At 49.1% G+C, this 24,406-nt stretch overlaps 1 protein-coding gene across 1 annotated transcript in view; it reads left to right on the top strand.

Moving 5' to 3' along the window:
• ALDH1B1 (aldehyde dehydrogenase 1 family member B1) overlaps positions 1–23,017 on the top strand; it is a 52,255-nt gene extending 29,238 nt beyond the window's left edge. Inside the window, 2 exon segments of the mRNA XM_006758455.2 lie at positions 21,368–21,654; positions 21,657–23,017. Of these exon segments, the coding sequence (XP_006758518.1) occupies positions 21,368–21,654; positions 21,657–22,894 (1,525 nt within the window). The 3' untranslated portion in view covers positions 22,895–23,017.
• Positions 23,018–24,406: the final 1,389 nt, after the last annotated feature.

The following is a 24,406-nucleotide window of genomic DNA, read 5'->3' as shown; positions in this document are numbered from 1 at the left end:
ATACTGATCTGTTTATAAACATGTCCCCATTAGTGGACTGTCCCTTCAAGGACAAATGCTGGGTAGACTCAGCTCTTATCACAGGGCTCACAGACACAGAAAAGATGCTCAGTAAATGTTGGTGGAATTGAATAGAACTGAATTTCTACCAGCATCCACTTGACACTTGAAATTGATGGACAGGTGATACCCTGTTAGGGCTGTGGTGTGTATAATCTCTACAATGGCTCCCGGGGAGTTGGGCAGATAGACGAGGAGGTTTAGTCCCAGCGGGGGTGGAGGGAGGAGGAGCACAAGGTCAGACTCTTAGAAAGAATTAATAATATCCAAGGAATTCTCACGGAACAGTAGGGGGGAATAAAGATTCTTCAAAGACGCCCTAATGGCAAATTTTCTGGATTTTCCAGCTAATTTGAAGGTACCTACTTGGAACATTTTCTTGTCAGAAAAGATTTTAAAATACATTCATTCAGTGTGACATGATAATTGGGCCTGGCTGCCTGATGAATGCCTTTTATCTATTCCTGAGCTATTGTTCCCTGGATGGAGCTGATGGGCTGGAACGGGCACTTTGTTAAATGCACAAACAGAGCTACTTGCAACAGTTCTGGCCACTGATGCAATGGGGGTCTCAGAAAGATTCCTGGGGGCTCATCATGAGAAGGTGTCAGAGAAGGAACTTCAGAGATTAGAGAAGGCAACTTCCTCACTGTTCCCCTGGCGGCCTGAGGCCCAGGGAGAGGCAGGGCGTGCTGGGATCACACGACGTGGAAGTGGCCGAGATGTGGACCTGGTGTCCTGGCCCAGAACCAAGCCTCTCTCCCCTGCCTTCAAGGCTTCTGTGGAAAGAGGCCAAACAATGGACAGTGTACACGGGTGCAGAGCCACTCACACCCCCTCTTGATCCTCTGCCCAGCGCCCGGAGAACACACTTGTCTCATGCAAGGGCGTGGCTGCCAGAGCAGGATGCATTTCTGACAGCTGACTTTCCTCAGCTATACAAGGCGTTATCAAATCAGCTATTTTTATAGGCTCCCTTTCCCTTTCTCCTCCTTTTATCTTTTCTTTATTTGAATGCCTTTGTTTTCTCGAAGGCAAATTTCCAGGCCTGGCCATCTGATAACCATTGCAAAGACTCCATGAGTCTTTATCACTCTTTCTAAGAAAGAAGGACTTACTTGGCCTTATTATTTATCTTTACATGATAGTTTGGGTTATCTTGACTTTTTTTATTGAAATTCCTTTAGCATTTTGTTTTAACTAGTATCTGTCTTGGGGTATCTCAGAGACTACATATGTTAACACATTGTTTACAAAACTGTGGCTTGGGTTTTCTGCTTTGTCAGGGCAGAAAACTATTTTTCTCTTTAAAAACTCAGTGTTATCTGATCTGCCTCTCATTAACATTTGAGGAATAAAACAGTTCCATCGAGAATATGACATTGACATTTCCATTGTTTTTCTTAGAAAACACCACGATGTTAATCATCCCTCAAGGGACTTCATTTTATACAGATGATAACTAAGGTCCGGGCTAGGTGTGCATGTGTGTTGGTGTTTAGATGTGTTGGTGTCACGTGTCTGTGTTCTCATGCTTGTGTCTGGGAGTCTCAGTATGTAGTTATGTCACTGTACACGTGACTGTGTTTGTCTGCCAACGTGTGACTGGCTGTGTGTATGTCTAGAGTGATGGTGTGTGAGTGTGTGTGTACAGATGATTCCGTGAGGATCTGAATGTATGTGGATAAGTGCATTGTGTGTCTCTGTGTTTTATGGCCACGTGACATCTATGTTCATGAATGTACTTTTTTATGTACATGTACTGATACATATATACATAGGTGCTATGTGTGTGATGAGTCGTGTGTTTGTGTTCATGTGTCTGACTGTAGGCACATGTGTGGGGGTGTCTTTGTCCGAGTTTTTTACTTGAGTGTTTGCAGGAGGGAAAGCTCAGATTTGTGTTCAGAACCTTCTATATACATGTACACAGTACCCTCTAGTGGGCATGAGAAGAAAGCATCCCAAACAAAACAAAACAAAAAAGGAGTGGGGGGGAGCAGGATCCAAATCACCTCCAATTCCAGACTGGTCCATGGCCACACACAGGGCAAAGTTTCCAGGATGGACCTTGAGAGGGCAGGAAAAGCCAGCCACCCACTTCACAGGGGACTCTGTGCAGGGTCCCGCCCTCAGTGTGGGGGTCCAGCTTCACAGTGTGGGGGTGAAAGGGCTCATTCTCTGGCGCGGAGGCAAGATCACTGAGCTTGGTGGGTCAGTGGGCCAGGAGGGAGGCAGCCTGCACACAATCCAGCCACAACGGGGAGGGACCTTACCGAGAGCTCACAGTCACGGGGGTCCCGCATTCTCCATTGCCCTGGCCAGGCCCATGCCAAGTCCCAGTGTTCTGGAAGCAGGAACCCTTCACCTGTGATGGTCTGAGTTTCCTCTTGCTGTTGTAACACAGCAGTGCAACCTTAGCAACTTAAACTAACACATTCATTACGGTAGAGTTCTGGAGATCAGAAGACTAACATGGTCTGCTCAGGACTGTATCTTCTGGAGGCTCCGGGGAGAATCTGTTTCCTCCCCTTTTCCAGCTCCTGAAGGCACCTGAATTCCTGGCCCATGGCCCACCTTCCCAACAAAGCAATTATGAATGATCCTTTGTATGTTCTGCGGGATTTGCTAGGCTAATATTTTGTTGAAGGGGAATCTCTATTCATGAGGAATGTTGGACTACAGTCTTTTCTTTTATTGGAATGTCTTTGTCTGCTTTCGGTATCAGGGAAATGTTGGCCTTTAAAAATGACTAGAAGCGTGTCCTCCTCTTCTCTTTTCTGTGAGAGTCTGTGTAGAATTGGTGTTATTTCTTCCTTAGATAACTGGGTATTAGAATTCACCAGGGAAGCCATCTGAGTCTGGAGTTTCCTTTGTTGGGAGGTTTTCAGTGATGAATTCAATTTGTTTAACAGACCCAGGGCTATTCTTGTTATCTATTTCTTCCTGAGTGAAGCTTTGGTAGTTTGTGTCTTCCAAGGAATTTGTCCATTTCCTCAGAGTTATTAACTGTATTGTGATAAAGCTGAGGAGAAGTCAGTGCTGAAATAACTAACCCATGAATGAATGACTCGCCTAAGGAGACCATTGCAGACAAAGAGCAGAAATTCTGGGTTAGGAAATAATGTGAAATTCATGAAAAACTTTATGCTTTTTTGAAATGAGTCAGTTTATTAAAAGGTACAATTATGCACAAAGATGCAAAGCAAAGTCATCAAAAATTGGAAACCACATAAATGTCAAAGAAAGTTAATATATGTATAGTCACTAGATGGAATATATATTTTTAATTTAAATTCTTTTTAAAAATTGATTTGAGAGAGAGGAAGGGGAGAGAGAGAAAGAAACATTGATTTGCTGTTCGACATATTTATGCATTCATTAGTTGATTCTTGTATGTGTCCTGTCGGGGGAGCAAACCCACAACCTTGGCGTATCGGGACAATGCTTCAATCCACTGACCCACCTGGCCAGGGCTGGAATATATATTATAGAGTATTACTTAAACACTCTGAAAACATGCACAGCAACATCTGAAAAGAAGTACACCAAAATGTTAATACTAATTATTTGTTGAGGTTTTGAATCTACAGAGTCCTTTTTCCTTCCTTTTCATATCCTCCAAATTTGCTATATAGTATTTTTAAATATATTTTTATTCATTTCAGAAACAAAGGGAGAGAGAGAGAGACTCATTGATTAGCTGCCTCCTGCATGCCCCTACTAGGGATCAAGCCCACAACCTGGGCATGTGCCCTCACTGGGGATCAAATTGTGACCTCCTGGTTCATAGATCAAAGCTCAACCACTAAGCTACACTGGACAGGGTATATATATTTTTTAAACTATATTTTTATTGATTATTTTTAGGGAGAGAGGAAAGGAGAAGAAGAAAAGATAGAAACATCCATTATAGAGAAACATCAATGGGCTGCCTCCTGCACTCCCCCTACTGGAGATTGAACCGGCAACCCGGGCATATGCCCTGACAGGGAATTGAACCTCTTGGTGCATGGGATGACTCTCAATCCACTGAGCCACGCCAGCTGGGCTATATATTTTTTAATGGAATGAAAACTGTTAAGAGAAACAACATTTCCTCCCACTTCTAGTGGGGCATAACTAGACTTCCTATCAAACTCAGGGCCTGACACAAAGTAGTCCCCCAATAAATGCAGTAAAGGACCAAGACCAGCGATCTGAAGGTCCCTCTGTCCTGGGGCCTTGGCTTCTGCCTGCATGGTTGCTTCTCCTGCTGCTGTCACCATCACCACCACCAATCTGCCCAGGTCCCAGCCCTGGCTGCCCTCTTGGGGTCCTTCAGCACCCTGGACCACCCTAAATATAGTGTGTGTGCATATCAAGTGGCCAGGCACACTGCCCACCATCCCTGAGGGGCTGAGCCCACATACACATGCTCTGCCACCAGCATATCTCCTCTGCTCACATATATGCTCCATTATCTCATTAGACTTCACTTACAAAACACAAGTTCAAAGGTGAAATTATTAAGCATTTCAAAACAATGACAGCAAAACATAAAACCAAATGCTCCGAGCAACAACACAGATTGCATATCTATAAAAACAGCCTGGTAGGAACACAGTGGCCCAGGCAGCAGAGGCTACAGGTGGAGTGGTGTCCCTTACAAGTCAGGATGGGTGACAGGGCAGACCCAGTAGTTGATGTATGTTGAATACTATACGTATACCAAAAGCATACACACTCCCCCTCCCCATATTACAACGTGACATATGTTGTAGAAAGTAATAGGAAATAAAACACCATGAGGACAGAGAACATTTCTTGGTTCTGTTTATAGCTATATCCTCAGAGCCTATCCTGGCGACTGGCACTTAGTGGATAACCAATAAATATTTAGTAAATATAATTAGAGAGTATTATCTGTACTTTCTCATTAGCATATAACTCCTACACATCCTTCAAAATCCTCTTCAAAATGCTCCCTCTTCTAGGAAACCTTCTGCAATTTTTCTAGAATTGGTGATTTCTCCTATACTTTTACTGTACACCCTTCTATTTTAGCACCGAGCTGAAGCATGAGATTATAAGACAGCACCTTACACAAATCCTCAGGGTTTAACATTTTTTTCCTTAGGAATTCTGTTAACTATCAAAAATCCTAACCCTGTCAACTAGGACAGAATAAAACTTTCCATGTCATTTTCTAAGAAGTATTTTGTCTATTACTCATCCTTCCCTCCCTTTTAAACAAATGCTTTTATTTTAGTAGTAACATGTTTCTGCTTCCTTTTTTCAAAAATAAATTTTAATTTTGGAATAAATCTGGATGCAGAGGGAAGTCGTACAGATACTACGGAGATCTCGATACATCACGATGAAGTAAACTCCAGACTTTATTTGGATTTCTCAGTCTCCCCATCCTCAGAGGGCAGGGACCATGTGAGTCTTACTCACCACTTGGATCCCAGCATTTAGCACTGAGCCTGAGAGTTCGTGAACTCCTAGTAGATGTGTGATGGGTGAGTGAGTGAGTGAGTGAGTGAGCAAGATCCGGGCAGAGAGCCCTGGGCTGTCCCACACACAGCCAGACCTTCGAGTGGCCCAGTTTCCCACATTTCTCACCAGCTGCCAGGCCATCACATCAGATGCAGGTTTTCAAATAGAAGAGAGAAGTTGAATGATTAAAGCTAAACAAAGCAGTGGGCTGAGCCTATTCATCTTGAGGCAAGCTGCTCCCCACTCCACCCCACCTGGCCCCGGAGCCCCGCAGCCGGGCCTGGCCTGCAGCCAACCCTCAGTGTCCAAAACCTGCACCTAGTCAGGAATGTGGGGCCAGAGACTTTGGGAGGGAGGTCACCCATCACCTCCCACCTTGGATGGCCAAGGGACCTGGCTCTCCTTCCCAGGTCCACCCCACATACAGCCAACATGCCCAGCAGTGGAAAGAACGCAAGGAGAAAGATCCTGCACCTGACACCCACTGGGAGCTCTGCTAGTTCTCAGCCTTTTCATCCCCAGACACCCCACCCCCCACCCCAGCATTCCCTCCCCTCTGCTGCCTCACCTGTTTGCAGATTATTGCAAGTCAGATGCAGAGGGTGTTATACCCTTTTACAGAGGTGGAAACTGAGGCTCATCATTCCCCTCCCCTCTGGCTCCTGGCTGGGATCTATTGTGCCTGCCTCTCAAACAGCGTTTCTTGAATGCTCATCTGGGAGAGGATGCGTTTCTAGGCGATAGTGCCCTCTGGGATGCTTTCACTGCAAAAGACCTTGGATTGGAAACCACTGGCCTACTCTACCCTCTCGGCTTTGCAGACGAACAGCTGCTGCCCAGAGAGGACAAGCAACACATCCAAGGACACCTGAGGAGCAAACCTTAACAGAGAGCCGCTCTCTGACCAGACACCCTCACCCTGATGGATCTCCGGATTGTTCCCCTCCAGCCTGACCTTAGCGGAGAGCAGAGAAAACATGGCACGAGGACAAAAGGAGGATAAACTTTGATGGAGCGGAGAGGAGAGGCGTGGAGGGGATCCAGGCAGTTGGTGCCTCTCGGAGGGCACCAGGAGGAGGCGGCCGAGTACACTGGGCACAGTGCGGAGGGTCTGGGGCAGGGGCTGGATGGGAGCTGCATGGGCCTGCAAGAGAGGGCAGATCCCTTTACTGCTTCAAAAACACCTGCAGATGCTGCCCGACTGACACAAACTCCATAGTCCCTCAATCATCTGAGCTCTTGCCACCCACTTCTGCCCTCCTCTTGCCTCCAGGCCTTGACTCCAGGTGGTCCTCTGTAGGGAGCGGTCTCGGTTTGACAAGGTCCGGAGGAGACAGTCTTTCACAAGGTGGGCTGTCACACGCTCTATCCCACTAAAGTTCAAGTTACTGATTTAGCTTGCTAAATGCCAAATAAGCAGGAAAATTGTGCTGCAGCAGCTTAGCTTGTGAGGATAAGGAAGTAGTCTAGCTGAGCTCAGATCATGAAAGCAGGTCTCAGCCGCCGACTGAGACAAAGGATTGGGAAAAGGGAAGTTGGCGGAGACAGTTAGAGGAGAGGCTTGCACTGATCGAATCGAAAGTTGCTTAAGTTCTGCTAAATGCATATGTAACCAGTGAGTGTATAAAAAGACTGTGTGAAATAAACTCGGGGCTGCAGTCTTGAGCTGTCAGTCCTCCCGATCCCATCTTTGTGTCTGTCTCTTTTCTCCATCCTCACCCCCCTTTCGGGTACTGTTCAAATGTAGTGCCGGCAGGCTCCGGCAGTCCTCAAGCTGTTGCCTCTTCTCTCCTCTGCGGCTCAGATGCATCAACAACCAACACAGCTGTGGCGTGGTTGTGCCCGTGGATGTGCTGGTCATGTGGCAGGATGGTAAGAAGCTAGGAAAGGTCCTGGGCAAGTGGAATGGGGAAACTGAGACAAGAAAAGTAGACAAGGCCAAACAGTTTGGGCAGCTGGCCACTAGCTTGGGAACAAGACCTTATCTTCCCCAACCAAGGACAGATGGTTTACACACTCCTCCCTAACCAGAGAAGACATAGCTTAAGTCACCCCGGCCTGGGAAATAGAGAACAAGGCCCCATTAATACCATTTGTGCCAGTTAAACCCAAGGACAGAGGAAGTCGGGGAACAAATAACAAAACCCCCATTAAAGCCAGACAGAGGGAAGATAAAAATACAACAAACCATAGAATAATCACTAATTTCCCTATATGCTCATTTTGATGCATCAGCATATTTAAAACGCACATGGAAAGCTGATGAATATTCTACTGAAACCCTCCCCTAAGATTCTTGCCTGCAGGAAAAAAAGAAGAAGGAAAGGGGGATAAGAATCCTCATGACAAAGACTCAGTGCAAGCTTGCTCTAGAGCACACGCATGCCCCTTCCTAGGCATGAACTTTTCATTTCTTCCTAAACTCTAAGGGTCCCCAGGAGGCTTGCAACCAGGGCAGAGCGGGCAGCAGCAGCTTGGCCCGGGCTCATCCCCTGATCCTGTCTCCAATGCCCCCTTTTCTCTGACTTCCCAGTGCACTAAGCGCAGCCCTTGGCTCACTCCTTTCCTATAACGTCTAGAGAACCAAAGCAGAGCAGCGCACATGCCCCAGGTGCCGGCTCAATCCCTGTAAGAGTCATGCAGGAGGCAGTCAATCAATGATCCTCTCTCATTCTGGATGTTTCTTCTGTTGTTGTTGTTAATTCTCACCCTGGGATATTTTTCCATTGATTTTTAGAGAGAGTGGAAGAGAGAGGGAAAGAACGAGAGAAACATCGATGTGAAAGAAACACATCTATTGGTTGCCTCCTGCAGGAGCTCTTACCCAGGGCCCAGGCCCTGGAGGAGCTGCAGCCAAGGTACGTGCCCTTGATCAGAATTAAACCCAGGACCCTTTTGTCTGCAGGCCGACGCTCTATCCCCTGAGCCAAACCAGCTAGGGCTCATCATTGATGTTGCTATCTCTCTCTCCCTCTCCCTTCCTCTCTGAAATCAATAAAATACATTAAACAAACAAAATAACATGAGCATGCAGGGGTAATGGATGAAAATAAGCTGAAAGTTTATAAAACAGCAAAGTGAATCAATGCACACTCCTGGAAAATGGACAAAAGTTCGTCAAGTTACCCAAAAGTTTACAAAATGCCCCATTGGAGAAACTAAAGGTTGCCAATACAGTCAGTCTTTCATGTCCATGGATTTCATATCACAAATTCAACCTATCATAGATCAAAAAAAATATTCAGGGGGAAAAAAATCCCAGAAAGTTTCAAAATGAAAAACTTGAATTTGCCACATACTGAGAACTATGCTGATTCCACATGAATGAAGGGGTGTATATGTATACTCTGCTGTAGCCTATAACCAAATACTATGCCATTTTAATGAGAGACTTGAGAATCTTTGGACACTGGTATCCTTGGGGTCTGGAACCGATCCCCCATGGATACTGAGACATTGTCTATGCTAGAAAAAACAGAGACTGAGAATATCCATTGCCTTTACTATCTACTAGAGGCCTGGTGCATGATATTCGTGCACTGAAGGGGGGTGGTCCCTCAGCCCAGCCTGCGCCCTCTCGTAGTCTAGGAGCCCTCGGGGGATGTCAGTGGGGAGCTAGCCTAAGCCAGCAGTCAGACATCCTTAGTGCTGCTGTGGAGGTGGGAGAGGTTCCTGCCACCACTGCTGCCCTCACCAGCTGTGAGCCCAGCTCAGGGCTTCTGGCTGAGCAGCATTCCCCCTGTGAGAGTGCACTGACCATCAGGGGGAAGCTTCTGCATTGAGCATCTGCCCCCTGGTGGTCAGTGCACATTATAGCGACCGGTCATTCCACCGTTGGGTCTATTTCCATATTAGCCTTTTATTATATAGGATTGCTGCATAACAGATTGTTCCCAAATTTAGCACCTTTAAACAAGTTTCTGAAGGCGAGGACGCCATGAAGGGTTTAGCTGGATGGTCCTGGCTCAGAGCCTCTCGTGGGATTGTTATCAAGCTGCCCACCAGGGCTGCAGCCCCCTGAAGGCTTGCCTGGGGCTGGAGGATCCATTTCCAAGTGCACTCGTGGGCAGGTTGGCAGCATGGAAGGAGGTCCTCCCGAGTGGGCCTCTCCAAAGCTCACATGGCAGCTTTCTTCCCAGAGCAGGAGATCAGAGAGGAAGGCCCAAGACAGAAGCCTCCGTCTTTCATAGTCTAATCGCGATGTGACGTACCACCATCACTCCTACCATCTGCTGTCACACAGGCGAACCTCCTCTTACAATGTGGGAGGAGACCACAAAATGTGGGTGTGAATACTAGGAGTCAGAGTGTTGGGGGCCATCTTGGAACCTGGTTATAACGTTGTTGTTTTTTACCAAATTGTCATTTAGACCAAATTAAGATTAACATGTTTTTAGCCCAGTTGCCTTCAGCCAGATGACAGATGGCTTTGGAACCCAAACAGAAACACGGATGAGGGCATCTCCTTGTTTCCTCTATGTGGTGAGCTGAATAATGGTTCCCAAAGTAAGTCAGGTCCTAATTCCCAGAACCTGCATAATTTTGTCTGGAAAAGGCATCTTTGCAGCTGTGATTAAGTTAAAGATTTAAACTGGGGGGATTATCCTGGGTTATCTAGGTGGACCCTAAATGCAACCAGGGGCACCCTGATCAAGGAAGCAGGTACTACGCTCCTGGCTTCGAGGATGGAGGAAAGGACCATGAGCCAAAGAATGCAAGAAAAGCAGCTCTGGAAACTGAAAGAGCGAGGAAATGAGTCCTCCCCTAGAACCTCAGGAGGGCGTCCGGCCCCGCTGAAACCTTGATTTGGCCAAGGAAACTGATTTCCAACTTCTACTTCCAGAGCTGTAATAGAATAAATGTGTGTTGTTTCAAACCACAAGTTCGTGGTGTGCCACAGCACATTGGTGGGGAGAGAGAGACTTTCACACTTCGCTGCTCTGTGAAGCAGATAATGGTGATGATGATTCTAAGAAGGTATTGATTAAACAGGGTTTGCCAATGCTGTTGGGTGAATAAACAGCCCCTCCCATCCCACAGTCACCGAGATGGCTTTAGTGTAGTGTGAGCTGAGATTCTGGCCTTGGTCAGCGGGAAGATTGTTCTGGCCCCTCATTACCCCTCCTCTTGGTTTTCTTTTTGCTTGAAAATAAGATTAAATTATCTATTTCCCCTCTCTGGGTGTTGAAAGTCAGGAAGCCTGTTAAATAAACATCCATGTGCAAAGCACTGGTGTGTTTCCAGCAGGGAGTAACTGTGCCTCCAAGGCCACAGATGTCGTGGGGTTCTACTCCAGCCCTGCCCTGCCCTGCCCTGCCCTGCCCTGCCAGGCTCTCTCTGCCTGTCCTGGGGCAAGCCCCTGTCCCTCTCTGATTCAGTGTCCTGTCCTGTACATTCAGGGTAACAATAATAGTATTAATTTATATTCTTCCTGCCACAGTGGCACCCCTTTGGGTCATAAATGACAACGCAGGACTCATTTTTAGCTGAAAAGCACTAGGACTATCATATAGATGCTTTAACATGAAATGATCACCTTTCAGTTTGTAGGCAGCCAATGTCTGGGCCCCCAAGAGCCCACCTCCACCCTGGCCCCCAGCCCCTGCCCTAGGACCCCTAAAATCTCCCATGACTCAGTGTCTAAAGGAGTAATGCCTAGCTCAGCAGGGAAATGCGAGGACCAGGTACAGAGAAATTAGAGCCAGGCTCTACGCTCACTAGTCACTGCTGGCTTTCCTTTAGTCGGTGTTTTGAATAGCACTACTGGGCCTGGCCTGGGCCCCTCCATAGATGCAAGCACTCCCCAGGGTTGATACCGGCTCTCTGAGGAGCCTCTCCCACGCTTTACACACCAGAGCCTCGGCTCATGGAAGAACTAGGAGTGCAACTGGGAATGAAGCCATCGCCTGGCCAGAGACCTGTGATCTGTCCGTTCACCAGCCTTTCTAGCAGGTCGTCTGGTTCAAGAACTTGGCCCTGTGAGGACAGACCTGGCCAGCTGACATCTAGACCCCGTGAAGGATTCTCACTGAACAAGGTGGAAGCCACATTCCTTGGTTCCTGCCCTTAAGTCATTTTACACTGCCCTTCCTTGAGGACATTCCCAGACCTCTCAACCCAGGCCCAAAGCTAGGAAGGACCCAGAGCCAGAGATCCCTGGTGCTTCCTTGGTTCCTGCCCTTAAGTCATTTTACACTGTCCTTCCTCGGGGACATTCCCTGACCTCTGGGCCCAGGCCCAGAGCTAGGAAGAACCCGAGTCAGAGACCCCTGGTGCTGCCTCAAGGGGTCACCAGGGGGAGTGGGGGGGATGCAGCAAGCAGCTCCCTTTCACTGGGCTTCACATTGGCCTTCTCTGTAAGATTTCACTGGGGTCTGTGATCTAGCGCAATCCCCTCACTGTGCGGACAATTAGGCCCAGAAGACACACAGGGAGGCAGGCTGCCTGGGATCCAGGCCTCTGGTCTCCCAGCCTGGAGATCTGCCCACTACACCTCATGTCCTCTCTCCTCTGTGGGTCCACCCTCTCTGGCGTGCAGGTACGTCAGTCAGTTCTGAGAAGGAAGGTTCCATGACCCATTATCCATGTGAACAGATGTGCAGTGGGAAGCACCTTTCTTATCCCAACCCCGGGGCAATTTCACCAACCTGCAGCTGATACCTTAACCAGGATGCAGCCTATCTGAAAAGACTGTTTAAACACCGCACTGATACCAGGGCAACAATAAATAAGACTGTGCCACATGTGGTTTCTCCTTATGGATGCTAGTTCAAGGCCTCTCTGGGTCTCGGTCTCCCCATCTGTAAAATGTCGGTGTTGGGCCGGAACTCTAAGGCCCCCTTGCTCCCTGATCTGTGCCTGATTCTGTAAGGCCAGGGGTCAGCCATCGTGGTATTCCTCTCAGGGAGGGGCTGCCTCCTGGATGGCCCCTCATGGCAAGATCTTTGGAACCAGATATGCAGAGGAGAGACTCAGCCCGGGCCAGTCCCCTCCAATAGCTTGCCTAGAGCTGAAGAGTGTGGCATTCAAGGCCAAGCTTTGCAATTCCAGCTGTGCCACTTGGGAGCGAATCATTTTCTCTCTCTGACCCTCAGTGTCTTTATCTGTCAACTGGAGATAAAAAGCATCTGGCGAGAACACTTTGCCTTTTTGTCTCATCACTCCTTCTATCCTGCTAACTGACATGTGGATGTGGTAGCTGCCGTTCTGGGCCACGGACACGATGTCCATTGCTCAGCATAACCAAATGGTGAATTGGAAAGGATGTGTATCCTACACAGTTACCTCCCCGGACTGCTTACCCCGGGCTTCTTTTACTTATTGGGAAAAACAACCACTGTTTTGTGTAAGCCACCTTTACTAGAGTCTGCCACTCGGAGCGAAGCCGAGTCCTCACTCACTGCCATGGGATCTGATGACATTAAATGATTCTCATCTAACCACGTCACCCTCCTGCCTCGATGTCCTCTGTGCCACCTCAGGATAGCATTGAAACTCCTCAGCATGACATGTAAGGCCCTTCATGATCTGTACCCCTCTTACTGCTCTAGCCTTGGCTTTCTCACTGCTCCCCAACCTGCCATCATACCCCGGGCACCAGCCAGCAGGAGTTACTCACAACTCCCCAAGCCCACAAGCCCCTTCGCACCTCTGGCCATTTGCACACTCAACTCTGTCTTCCAAAAGTGCCATTTCTGCCCCAGCCCTTTTCAGCTTCCAAGATTCAGCTCAAGTGTCACCTCCCGCAGGAAGCTGCCCTGACCTTCCCAGGCTTTGTTTTGTTCTGTTTCCTGTTTCTCTCTGCTCTCTTGGCACCATGGGGCTTTTCCATGCTGTGTGAGAGAAACACACCAGTTTCCACGTCCGTCTGCCTCTCCATTGAGTGAGCGGCCTGAGGACGGGTGCTGTCCCATTCACCTCTGCGCTGCCAGGGCCTCTGCTGCAGGGTCATCAGCAACAGGAACTGAGTGGAGGGAGGAATGATGGATGGCAGTCGCCTGCTAATGTGGGAACTGCTGGGCCTTGGCAAAGGGCTGTGCCTAGGAAATAGTCGTTGAATCAAAAAGGACTGACTGGAGACAGAGGTGAATGACAAGGGCATCCTGAGCCACTGTCCCCCTACTCTGGGCAGCAAGGAGTCGGATACTGCTGGATGCAAGGGGCCCTTGTGCGTTCGTTGGCAAATCCGCACGGTGTGTCGTTGACGGTGGGCAGCATTTCAGGCTCGCTCAATCAGCAAATGTGCGACGATACACTTGGTCGCTGCCAACACCTTGTACTTCAACCGTTGCCTCATAATGGCCCATAACCAGAGATGATAACAGGATGGGAAAGTCAGTTGACTGGTTTTCTCACAGAGCATGCATTCGGGGTCCAAAGTTTATGGCCCAAGGACTCTGCTCGCAATGAACAGTATTTACCAGCTTTTCTACAACTCTCTGTGGCCCTGAGCCCCTATTGGCCCTTTTGTCCATCTCAGTCCCCTCCTTTTCAGTGGGGGAGACCGAGGCCCAGGGGGAGGAGGTTGCCCAAGGTCACACAGTGAGGCTGGAGCAAGGACCAGGACCCAGGCTCTGACGCCTCGCCCTCTGCCCTTTGTACCACCCCTGCCTGGTTCCGTGATTGCCGTCCAATAATTAACTGTGGATTTAGATAAAGACATTGAACCCAGTCATGAGGGTCACAAAGCGACAGATCCATTACAGAGCCTTTGAAGCAAGAGGACATATTCTATTGATTTGGCAACATAATCTTGTCTTCTTCTTTTTTTACTTATTATGAACAAGCTTAAATATAAACAAGAAATAGAGAGGATATAACAAATTGTCTGTGCCCATTAGCAGCCAGCTTAAGTACTTACCAATACTTGTTTTTCTTGGTAACATACCTTGGAATCATCTTTCCCCCCAGGAAACTACAGGAGACACTCACTCCAACCAGAATGAGATTTTCAAGTTGCAAACTGGATCATGTCCACCTTGACTCCTTCTTCTTAGACACTCTAGGACAGTGGTTCTCAACCTTGGCTGCACATTAGAATCACCTGGGAATCTTTTTAAAATCCTGACATCGGGCCTCATCCTCCGGAAATTCTGTTTCTTTGTTCCTAATGTTGTGGCCCCACCCCATAACAAAGAAACAGAATTTCTTGCATTCGTTTTGTTTGGGTCAATCTTGTCATTGTCCTCTGAGCTCCTCCAGGGTGAGACCATGTTAGATCAGATATTTTCAGCTGTAGCACCACGGCACACTGGTGTGCCACGAGAATTTTTAAAACATGCAATACCTGCTATTTAGTCAGGGGCATTGAGTTCGTTTCCCTTAGATTGTCAAATAACGAAATGATAACAGTCAACGTAACAATAGCCATCTGGTGTGAATGAACTAAAATTATATGTGTGCTTTTTGCCAGATTGGCCAAAAAATAGAATATGTAACTTGGTATGCTGCAGAATTTTAGTAATTGGTTTATGTGTGCCATGAGTTGCAAAAGGGGAAAATCGCTGTGTTAGATTCATCCGGGGTGCTGGCTCAGGAGCCAGGCTCCTTACTTCGGCCTCCACAGCCCTGCATGGTCTGATCCCTGCCCGTGCCTCCAGCCTCTTCCAGAGCCATTCACCCCTTCACACTTTCTGCTCCTGACCTGCTTGTCTTTTCCCAGTTCCTTGAATGCATTTTGACCCCTCCCACCTCAAGGCCTGTGAAGATGCCTGCCCTTTTCACCTGTACCTTTCCTGCCTCTTTATTTAGTCGATCCTTGCTTGTCCTTCAGCTCTCATCCTTTATCCTTGCCATTCAACCCATGGTCTTGGCACTAGCAGCATTGGCATCACTGGGGAACTTGTTAGAAATGCAGAATATAAGGCAGTCCTAGTTAAGAAGGTTTAACAAGGTCTCCAGAATATGTAGGATGCTATGCTGACCAGTTCTGACTCAAAAATAGGATTGGGGTGGAGGAGGGGTGCTGTATTCAGAAGAAAGGAATGCTGGGTAAACAGAAGACACAATGTCCACCATAGTTATGGCATTTCTACACACGGAATACTGTTGACCATCTGGCCTGCTCCAGGGGCCATAAACTCAAGTGCCTATAAAAAGCTATAAATGAGTTAACCATTGTATTTGTTAGCTGTAGCAAATTATCACAAATTTATCATCTTACAGTTCTGGGGGCTCAGAAGTCTGAAACGTGTCTTACTGGGCTGAGATGAAGGTGTTGGCAGGGATGCGTTTCTTCAGAAAGGCTGGGGGAATTTTGTATCCTTGCCTTTTCCAGCTGCTTGCATTTGGTGGCTGGTGGCTACATCGCTGCAACCTCTGCTTCTGTCTTTGCATCTCCTCCTCTGATGTTGACATTCCTGTGTCTCTTTGACAAGGACCCTAGTCATTACATTGGGCTCAATCCAGATAATCTCCCCACCTCCAGGCCCTTGACGGCAGATGCCACTCGCTGCCACACACTCGGCCTCCACGCCAGGGTTAGATGGGTGCTTCTGTGAGAGCGTTGGCTGCAGTCTGAACTCAGACACCCATCCCCTGTGTGGCCTTGGGCAAGTCCCTTTCCCCTTCTGGGTCCCAGTCTCTTCAACTGTACACTGAGGCGCGGACGGAAGGAAAGAGCAAGGAAGCCAGGCAGGCCGAAGGGAAGCCGAGCTGTGGAAAATACTCAGGTCTGGTTTGGTTTGACAACGTTCGTATTTTTGTGTTCACAGAGTGTAAACTTTACTTAGAGGTGCACTTAGGAGAAAAAGAGGGGGAATAGGGGATACCTTGGTTTGCTTTTGGTAAACATCTTTTATTTTAAAATTTCCATTCCCTGTAATTCCCTCAGTGTCCTGAGCCAGTCTTCCCTGTTCAGATCAAATGCCGAGAACAGAGGCACCTGTTACGCTCTGCAGAATGAACAAACACCCAGTGCAGCTCGAATGTCTTTCTGTTTAGAATCTGTCTGTTCCGTTCATTATCTCAGAGCCTGGAATCTTCTCCAGTAACTTCCTAGACATATAAGGCTCCAAAACGCTTACGGCCAGAAATAGCTTCTCTTCCCCCACCAGGCCAGTGTAAATACACCCCTGGGTGACATTCCTTGCTGACAATGACCCCACTGTGGCTTGTGTTATCTCACCGTTTCCCCTTCACCTTCAGTCCTTTTAGTCCAAACACTCTCAGTGGCTCCAGGCCCAGGATCCGTTACCGAGGCCTGGATCTTTGTTTGACAACCAGAAAACTGAATCCAAAACAATCCTGAAAAATAGTTAACCCCTCTGCAAAAATAATTTCTGGATTTCCCCCTCAGCCTCTGCACATTCATCCTTGTCTCCAAACCATAAAGGTCAAGCATCGTGGAAAGTTTTAGTCTTTTAATTTTTTTTGATGCTTTTACAAATGTCTTGCGACAGGATTACTGTGGTGAGGTCTGATGCCAGCCACGGCTTAGGAAGTGTCCAGGCTGGGCATGCTGAATGGAACCTGGAGACAGACAAAGCATTCACTGGGTAGGTCTGTTTCTGAACACTGTCTATGTTGGAGTCACGGAATACTCAAAGACCACTTAGGCTGGCGATTCCCAAATATGGTTGCACATCAGAAGCATGTAGGAAGTTAAAAGAATTTCTGGGCCCCAACCAACATATAATAATTTAGAATCTTGGAAGGTGAGACTCAAGGAGATTTTTTTTTTTTTTTGTAAGCTCTCAGGCAATTCTGATGCTCAGCTAAGTCTAGTTCACTCCTTATCTGGTACTCCCCTCTATAAGATTTTGCCAAATGGTTGTCTGTTCCCCTTGTATTCCCCCAGAGGTGGGGGCTCACTGCCTTTCAAGGCGCTCCCTCCCTCCCATCCTTAGCCAATTGTGCTTTGTCAGCAGTTCTTCCTCCCTGCTCTGTAACTCCCCCTCACTGGTCCGGCTTTGCCTTCTAGGACCCTGCAGACCACATCTGCTTCCACCCTTCAGAGATTTGGAAGGTATAACCGTGTCCCTTGAGTTCTAAGGAGTGGACACCCCCAATTTCTTCAGCTGCTCCTTACAGAACACAGCCTCCAACCTCTCCCCATGGTCACCACTTCCTGTCTGCCACTGGCCGCTCTCACCTGCCACAGCTTTCAAATTCAGTCTGACCAAATGAAGACGCTTGTTTGTCACGGCCTCACTGCCTTTGCCGAGGCCTGTTAATGATTGATCAAATAATCATTGAGTCAGTCCACCATGGAGCGCCTTGCCAAGTGCCCAAGGAGTTCTAGGCCGGCCATGTGCTGTGGGGGAGGAAGAAGGGGCTTTGCAAGGGCTACAGGATTGCCAGGAAACTGGAGCACAGATATGGCAGGATGCACGACGCAGTGCTTTTAGTGAAGAACTAAACTTTGCAGCAAGGACTGGGAACATCCTAAGGATGACATGGTAACAAAAGATTCCATAGAGATGTTGCTTAAGAAACAACTATGTGGAACAGGTTCAATCAAGAGACTGCGAACAATATGGGGAGACAGGCATTTAATACAGAGAATCAGGGGCTGACAGAGTTGCTGAAGGGCCAGAGGGAGAGCAGACGTTAGGTAGCCCTTCGGGACCAACTCCCGGAACAAGATGGACCTGGCCCACCAGCCTCATTACTATCTGAGGCCACCTGGGGTTATTCAGGTCAAAGACACACCCTGAAGCCAGATTGAAAGAGCAGGTTGCTGGAGTGGAGCTGCAGCCACAGATGCAGCTGGACGCCGAGGAAGGGACAGGAGCGCTAATGCAGACAATCTTCAAATTCCTGCCACCATGCTAGTGCTGTCCCGACAGGGCAGGACTCTACACCCCACCTTCCACACCTGGCAGGGGTGCTGCTAATCCGCAGCAGCTAGTTCACATCCAGAACTCGAGCTGCAAACAAGGCCGGGAAACTGAGCTCCTAGCTTCCCAACCTCTCCAACCAGGAGGAAGGTGCAGTGGACGCGGAGTGAGAAGTGCGTGTTCAGGATGTCCATCTTAGCACCTTGTATGACAACAACAAGATGCAGACACGCTAGATGTCCATCAACAGTCCTCCCTAGCATGGAATTCTACGCCACCTTGGAGAGGATGATGTCATCTTGTAATTAATTAGTGAAATGAGAAAAGGTTCATAAGAAATCCCTAAGTTTAAAAAAAAGCACGTGGCAAAATAGAAGTTACCATATGATTTTATTTCAACTAAAAGAATTTTTGAAAAATGCAGGGGGGTGGGATACCATAAGATTATTGACACTTTTGTGTGAAAGGATGGAAGGTAATTTCCCCCCTTCATCATCTCCTGTTTTCCAAGCTTTCTACAGTGTGCATATATTCTTTTTATCCTCTTAGGACAAAAAAAATATATGCATTTTTAAAAAATGCACAAATAAAATCTTCACAGAACTGGGAAAAAGAGCAGAGAAAGCGGAGACAGAAATTAGTGAACCAAAGTAAAAAACACAGACGGGAGGCACACACTAGTAAGAGGGTAAGGAGAGGTTCAAGGACGGCAGCCTAACTAGGTGCACCGTGCGGGAGGGGAAATGCAAAATATAATTGGGGTGCAGTCTCAGATGGCTGTGACCTGGGGGAGGCCTGCCCCTTTCTGGTCTTTGTTTCTGCTCCCAAACCAGCGCCTTTGGGCCCCGCTCTGAGCCGCGCTGCGAGGGAGGGCGCCCCGGGCGCAGGCGGAGCCTCATTGGCCGCTGAGCCTCTGGGCTGCGCGGGGGCGGGGCCTGTGGCGAGGCCCAGGCAGGAGGCAAGACAACCCGGGAGAGCCCGAACCGCGCGGGAGCGTGAGCCCGAGCCTGCGGCAGGTAACAAAGTCCCTTCTCCCGGGCGGCCTCAGCTCCCGTCACCGTGATGGGAGCTTCCTCTCTTGGCCTCGGCTTACCCATCTGGGGACGTCTTTCCGCCTGGCGTGCGCTGTAGGACCTCTCCACGCTTTCCAACCCTCTCCCGCGCCCAGTTCCCAGGCCCCAGGTCCCCAGGTGGCACCTGAGGGCACTGAGGACGCAGCCCCCCCTGCCCCCCTACCCCCCTGCAAGCATTTAGGTTAGCTGGGTCTCCGTGCTCCTGCCCATTAGACCCAACCCAGAGGAGGGCCCCTCACTGTACCGTAGGGGAGCGCCCCTGCCGTGCAGAAAGGGTGAGGTGGGCGCCACCTGGTCCGGCTCGATGACCCAGAAGGTCTGGTCCTCGGCCCAGGGGGCACTAATACAGGAACCGAAGAAACTGCCCGTAGTCAGGAGGAAACGCAAAGCTAGGGCTGTGGGAGCCCGGCTGAGGCTCCTATTCTTACTTGCTGTGTATCCTGGGTGAGCCCCTGAACCTCTCTGATCCCCAGCCTTCTTCCAGAATGGGGTCAGCATCTGCTCTGACCACCCCAGGGCCGCCAGGAGATTCTCTGAGTTAACTGCTGGGAAGATGGCCTGCAAACTGCAACACCTGGTGCACCAGCGATCTTCCTGTATTCTCTATGCAAATGGCAGTGCCTGGCAGCCACCAGGAATAGGAACGGTTTTGTCTTGGCATAAAAGATTTCCCAACCTTGGCCTGTGACCACTTCTCTCACCTGTTTAGTCCTTCCACCCCCACCCCATGGATGGGTGGCTCCTCCTCACACCCATTCTGGTGCACCCCTCCCTTCTCAGACCCAGGCCTGCTGGACCCCAGGCTGCTCCTGCATGGGGCAGAGCCCTGAGCAGAGTGGAACCTGAGTGCACCCCTAACAGGTCTGCTGGCTCAATAACCCCCCCCCCCCAAGGGAGGGCTTTCCTGGGCAGCGTTGATTTGTATGGAGCTGAGGAGCTGGTTGAGGTGTTTTTCTGGATGAGTTCTTTGCTCCGCTCCATGTCCAGTGGTAGAGGGTAGGGGTATGGGGTTGGGGAGTAGGGCAAGTTCAATAACTTTTTGCTGTCAGATGAGATAAGACTCCATTGAGAGAGTCAAGGTAGAGGGATTGGTCCTGGCTGGAGAGTGACTGCTTCAGTGAACCTAGGAACTTTATACACCATTTACATTTCATTGAATACATTTTATATACTGTTTAAGTTTTGCAGCTGCTGTTTTAATCAAATCTACACTGTTTTCAGAGTTGTAGGCAAGAAATGAACAGGTCCCTTTTCCCAGCTGCTGCCGGACTTTCTGCACCCCTGGCAAGCTGAGACCCGAACCTCAGGCTGGTTTCTGAGGGTGCTGCCAGCTCTGATGTCCTGGGTGGAGAGTGGCAGGCTTTTATATGTACAACCCCATTGAACAAAGCCCCATGAGGCATTTTACATGGGAGGCAACTGAGGCAAGGAGGTGAAGTGAAGCAAACCTGTCTCTAAGAGAACAGTCTGTCTCTGAGTCTTTGGTTTCTACTCCGTTCTTAGGTCAGTTAGATGGCCTTTGTGGAAATATGTAGCAAGCATACGCCCAGGCAGCAGGGCCAGGCAATGAACCAAACAGGAAAAAAAATGAGCTGATGTTTTATTGGGGAGAGGCAGACAATAAACATAGAAGCGTGTTAAAGCTACAATTTGGTATGTCCGCTGGAGAAAAAAGAAAGCATGGTATAGGGATAGAGAGTGCTAGGGGTGAGGAAAGCTGCAGTTTATACAGGGTGGTCACGGAAGGCCTTGCTGAGAAGGTACATTTGAGGGGAGGGAGTAAGACGAAGGACAGGTGGGACACGATAGAGTTGGACCAGATTGTTCTTCAGGGCCGTTGTTCACCTTGCAATCCATGCTTTTTGAGGTGACAGCCTTATGCTAGAATCCTGGGACGTTTGGGCTGGTGGGCCTTTGGGGGACCACCTGGGCCCCTTTCACCTGTTCACCCTGGTTCCTCCTGTCCCTCTCCAGAGTAGTCAGCATGCTGCGCCTCCTGGTGCCCCGGCTGCTTTGCCTCCGAGGCAGCACTGCCCCGTACTCCTCAGCAGCAGCCCTTCCAAGCCCCATCCAGAACCCAGACATTCGCTACAACCAGCTATTCATCAACAACGAGTGGCAAGATGCAGTCAGCAAGAAGACCTTCCCAACAGTCAACCCCTCAACGGGAGAGGTCATCGGCCACGTGGCCGAAGGGGACCGAGCCGATGTGGATCGGGCAGTGAAAGCAGCTCGCGAGGCCTTCCGCCTGGGGTCTCCATGGTCCGCCTGGCTGACCTCGTGGAGCGGGATCGTGTCTACTTGGCCTCACTGGAGACCTTGGACAACGGGAAGCCATTCCAGGAGTCTTACGTCTTGGACCTGGATGAGGTCATCAAGGTGTACCGGTACTTTGCTGGCTGGGCTGACAAGTGGCACGGCAAGACCATCCCCATGGACGGTGAGCATTTCTGCTTCACCCGGCATGAGCCCGTGGGTGTCTGTGGCCAGATAATCCCGTGGAACTTCCCCTTGGTCATGCAGGGCTGGAAACTCGCCCCGGCACTTGCCACTGGCAACACTGTGGTCATGAAGGTTGCAGAGCAGACCCCCCTTTCTGCCCTGTACTTGGCCTCCCTCATCAAGGAGGCAGGCTTCCCCCCTGGGGTGGTGAACATCATCACAGGCTATGGCCCAACAGCAGGAGCGGCCGTGGCCCAGCACATGGATATTGACAAAGTTGCTTTTACTGGCTCAACCGAGGTGGGCCACCTGATCCAGAAGGCAGCTGGAGATTCCAACCTCAAGAGAGTCACCTTAGAGCTGGGCGGGAAGAGCCCCAGCATCGTGTTGGCGGACGCTGACCTGGGCCACGCCGTGGAGCAGTGCCACGAAGCCCTCTTCTTCAACATGGGCCAGTGCTGCTGTGCAGGGTCCCGGACCTTCGTCGAAGAATCCATCTACGATGAGTTTCTCGAGAGAACGGTGGAGAAAGCGAAGCAGAGGAAAGTTGGGAACCCCTTTGAGCTGGACACCCAGCAGGGGCCCCAGGTGGACAAGGAGCAGTTTGAGCGAATCCTGGGCTACATCCGGGTTGGCCAGAAGGAGGGGGCAAAACTTCTCTGCGGTGGGGAGCGTTTTGGGGAGCGGGGTTTCTTCATCAAGCCCACCGTCTTTGGTGGTGTGCAAGATGACATGAGGATTGCCAAGGAGGAGATCTTTGGGCCTGTGCAGCCCCTGTTCAAGTTCAAGAAAATTGAGGAGGTGATCGAGAGGGCCAACAACACCAGGTACGGCTTGGCTGCCGCGGTGTTCACACGGGACCTGGACAAGGCCATGTACTTCACACAGGCCCTCCAAGCGGGGACGGTGTGGGTAAACACCTACAACATCGTCACTTGCCACACGCCGTTTGGAGGCTTTAAAGAGTCCGGTAATGGGAGGGAGCTGGGGGAGGACGGGCTTAAGGCCTACACAGAGGTGAAGACAGTCACCATCAAGGTTCCACAGAAGAATTCGTAAGAACGTCCACCCTGAAGACCCAGCTCCAGTCCAAGAATTCCACCACCACCTACCCAGTGGTCGCCAACAACTTTTTCGTCATGGACCCCCTCTATTTGCTCCAAATGAACATTTAGAACCTCAGCAAGTGAAATAATTAGAATCAGAGCTGGTCTGGTTAAAGCAGGGATGGGACTGGGCTCAGAGTCCTGCCCACCTGCGCCCCAACCCCAGCCGCCTGGGAGGCCCTGTGTTGCTTCCATGAAACCGTAAGAACACCTGGAAGATAGAAAAACTAAAAACCACTGCTCTGGACCTTAGTTCTTCCTGCTGACCCAGGGCTTTCTAATGGTTAACCCGCAGGCCTAGTGGGTGGGCTCCCCTCAGACATGGGATTAGAAGGCATTGGGAGTTTTGGTAGGGGTCAGATTTTGGCCCCATTCTTCATTGGCTTAACCTAAAAATCAGGGGTGCTTTTCCTTTTCTAAGTACCAGTTTTTTACTATTTTGCTTGCTTGGCCTTCATTTTCCTTTAATTTGAGGGGAGGAACGGGCAAAGAATGAATGTACATAAGCGTTCCTTTAAAATAAGTGAAAACAACCCAAATGTCCATCAGCTACTGAGTGAATAAGCAAAATGTTTCCATGGAATAGTCCTTATACTTTTCAGCCATAAAAAGGAATGAAGTACTGGCACACGCTGCAGCATGGATGAACCTTGAAAACATTATGCTGAGTGAAAGGACATACAAGGCCACATAGAGTATGTTGCCATTTATATGAAACACCCAGAATAGGCAAATCCATAGAGACAGAAAGTAGTTTGGTGGTTGCAAGAGGGTGGGGGAGGGGGAATGGGGAGTAACTGCTCATGGGTATGAGAATTTTACGGGGGAGGTTTTAAAATATTGTGGAATTGGATAGTGGTGATGGTTGCACAACTTTGTGAATATTCTATAAAGTCCTGAATTGCATATTTTGAAAGGGTGAATTTTATGTGAATTTATTTCAATTAGAAGTTAAATAAAGTCACACATTCTGTTTGCAAATACATTTTGTGTCAATATTTTCTTATTACTGAATGCTTTACAGAATCTTGGGGATGGAACAGACCCAGGTAGGCATCTAGTCAACCCCCAGCCTGGTACAGAAGTCCCCTCCACAGTATTTCGAGTTTTGTTTTCTCCTGGCTGGCTGGGTGACAAAGTGCAACTTTACGACCCACGGAAAAAAGCTCTGGCTTTGGAACAAGTCCATGTCAGATCTCATTTCAGGCCTTCCACTGGCACTGTCCCCCAACCTCTACCCAAACACACCGCACCTCAAGCCAAGCTCAATATCATGCCATCCTGGGATTTCCAGAGGTTCAACCCTGAGAATTCAGTATGTTTACTGTTAGTCTTAATTCCCCAGCAGATGGGAGTAACTCCCAGCCAGCAGGCCACGACGCCTGCACAGCACGAGCCCTCTCTCCCTGTCTTCCTCCTTTCTACCACGTTAATAACAAACCGCCCTACTTTTAGATCCACTCAG

The sequence above is a fragment of the Myotis davidii genome, unplaced genomic scaffold (assembly GCF_000327345.1).
Source record: "Myotis davidii unplaced genomic scaffold, ASM32734v1 scaffold534, whole genome shotgun sequence".
Lineage (NCBI taxonomy): Eukaryota > Metazoa > Chordata > Mammalia > Chiroptera > Vespertilionidae > Myotis > Myotis davidii.
The sequence above is the reverse complement of the archived record's forward strand: the minus strand, read 5'-3'. Positions and strand labels throughout refer to the sequence as shown.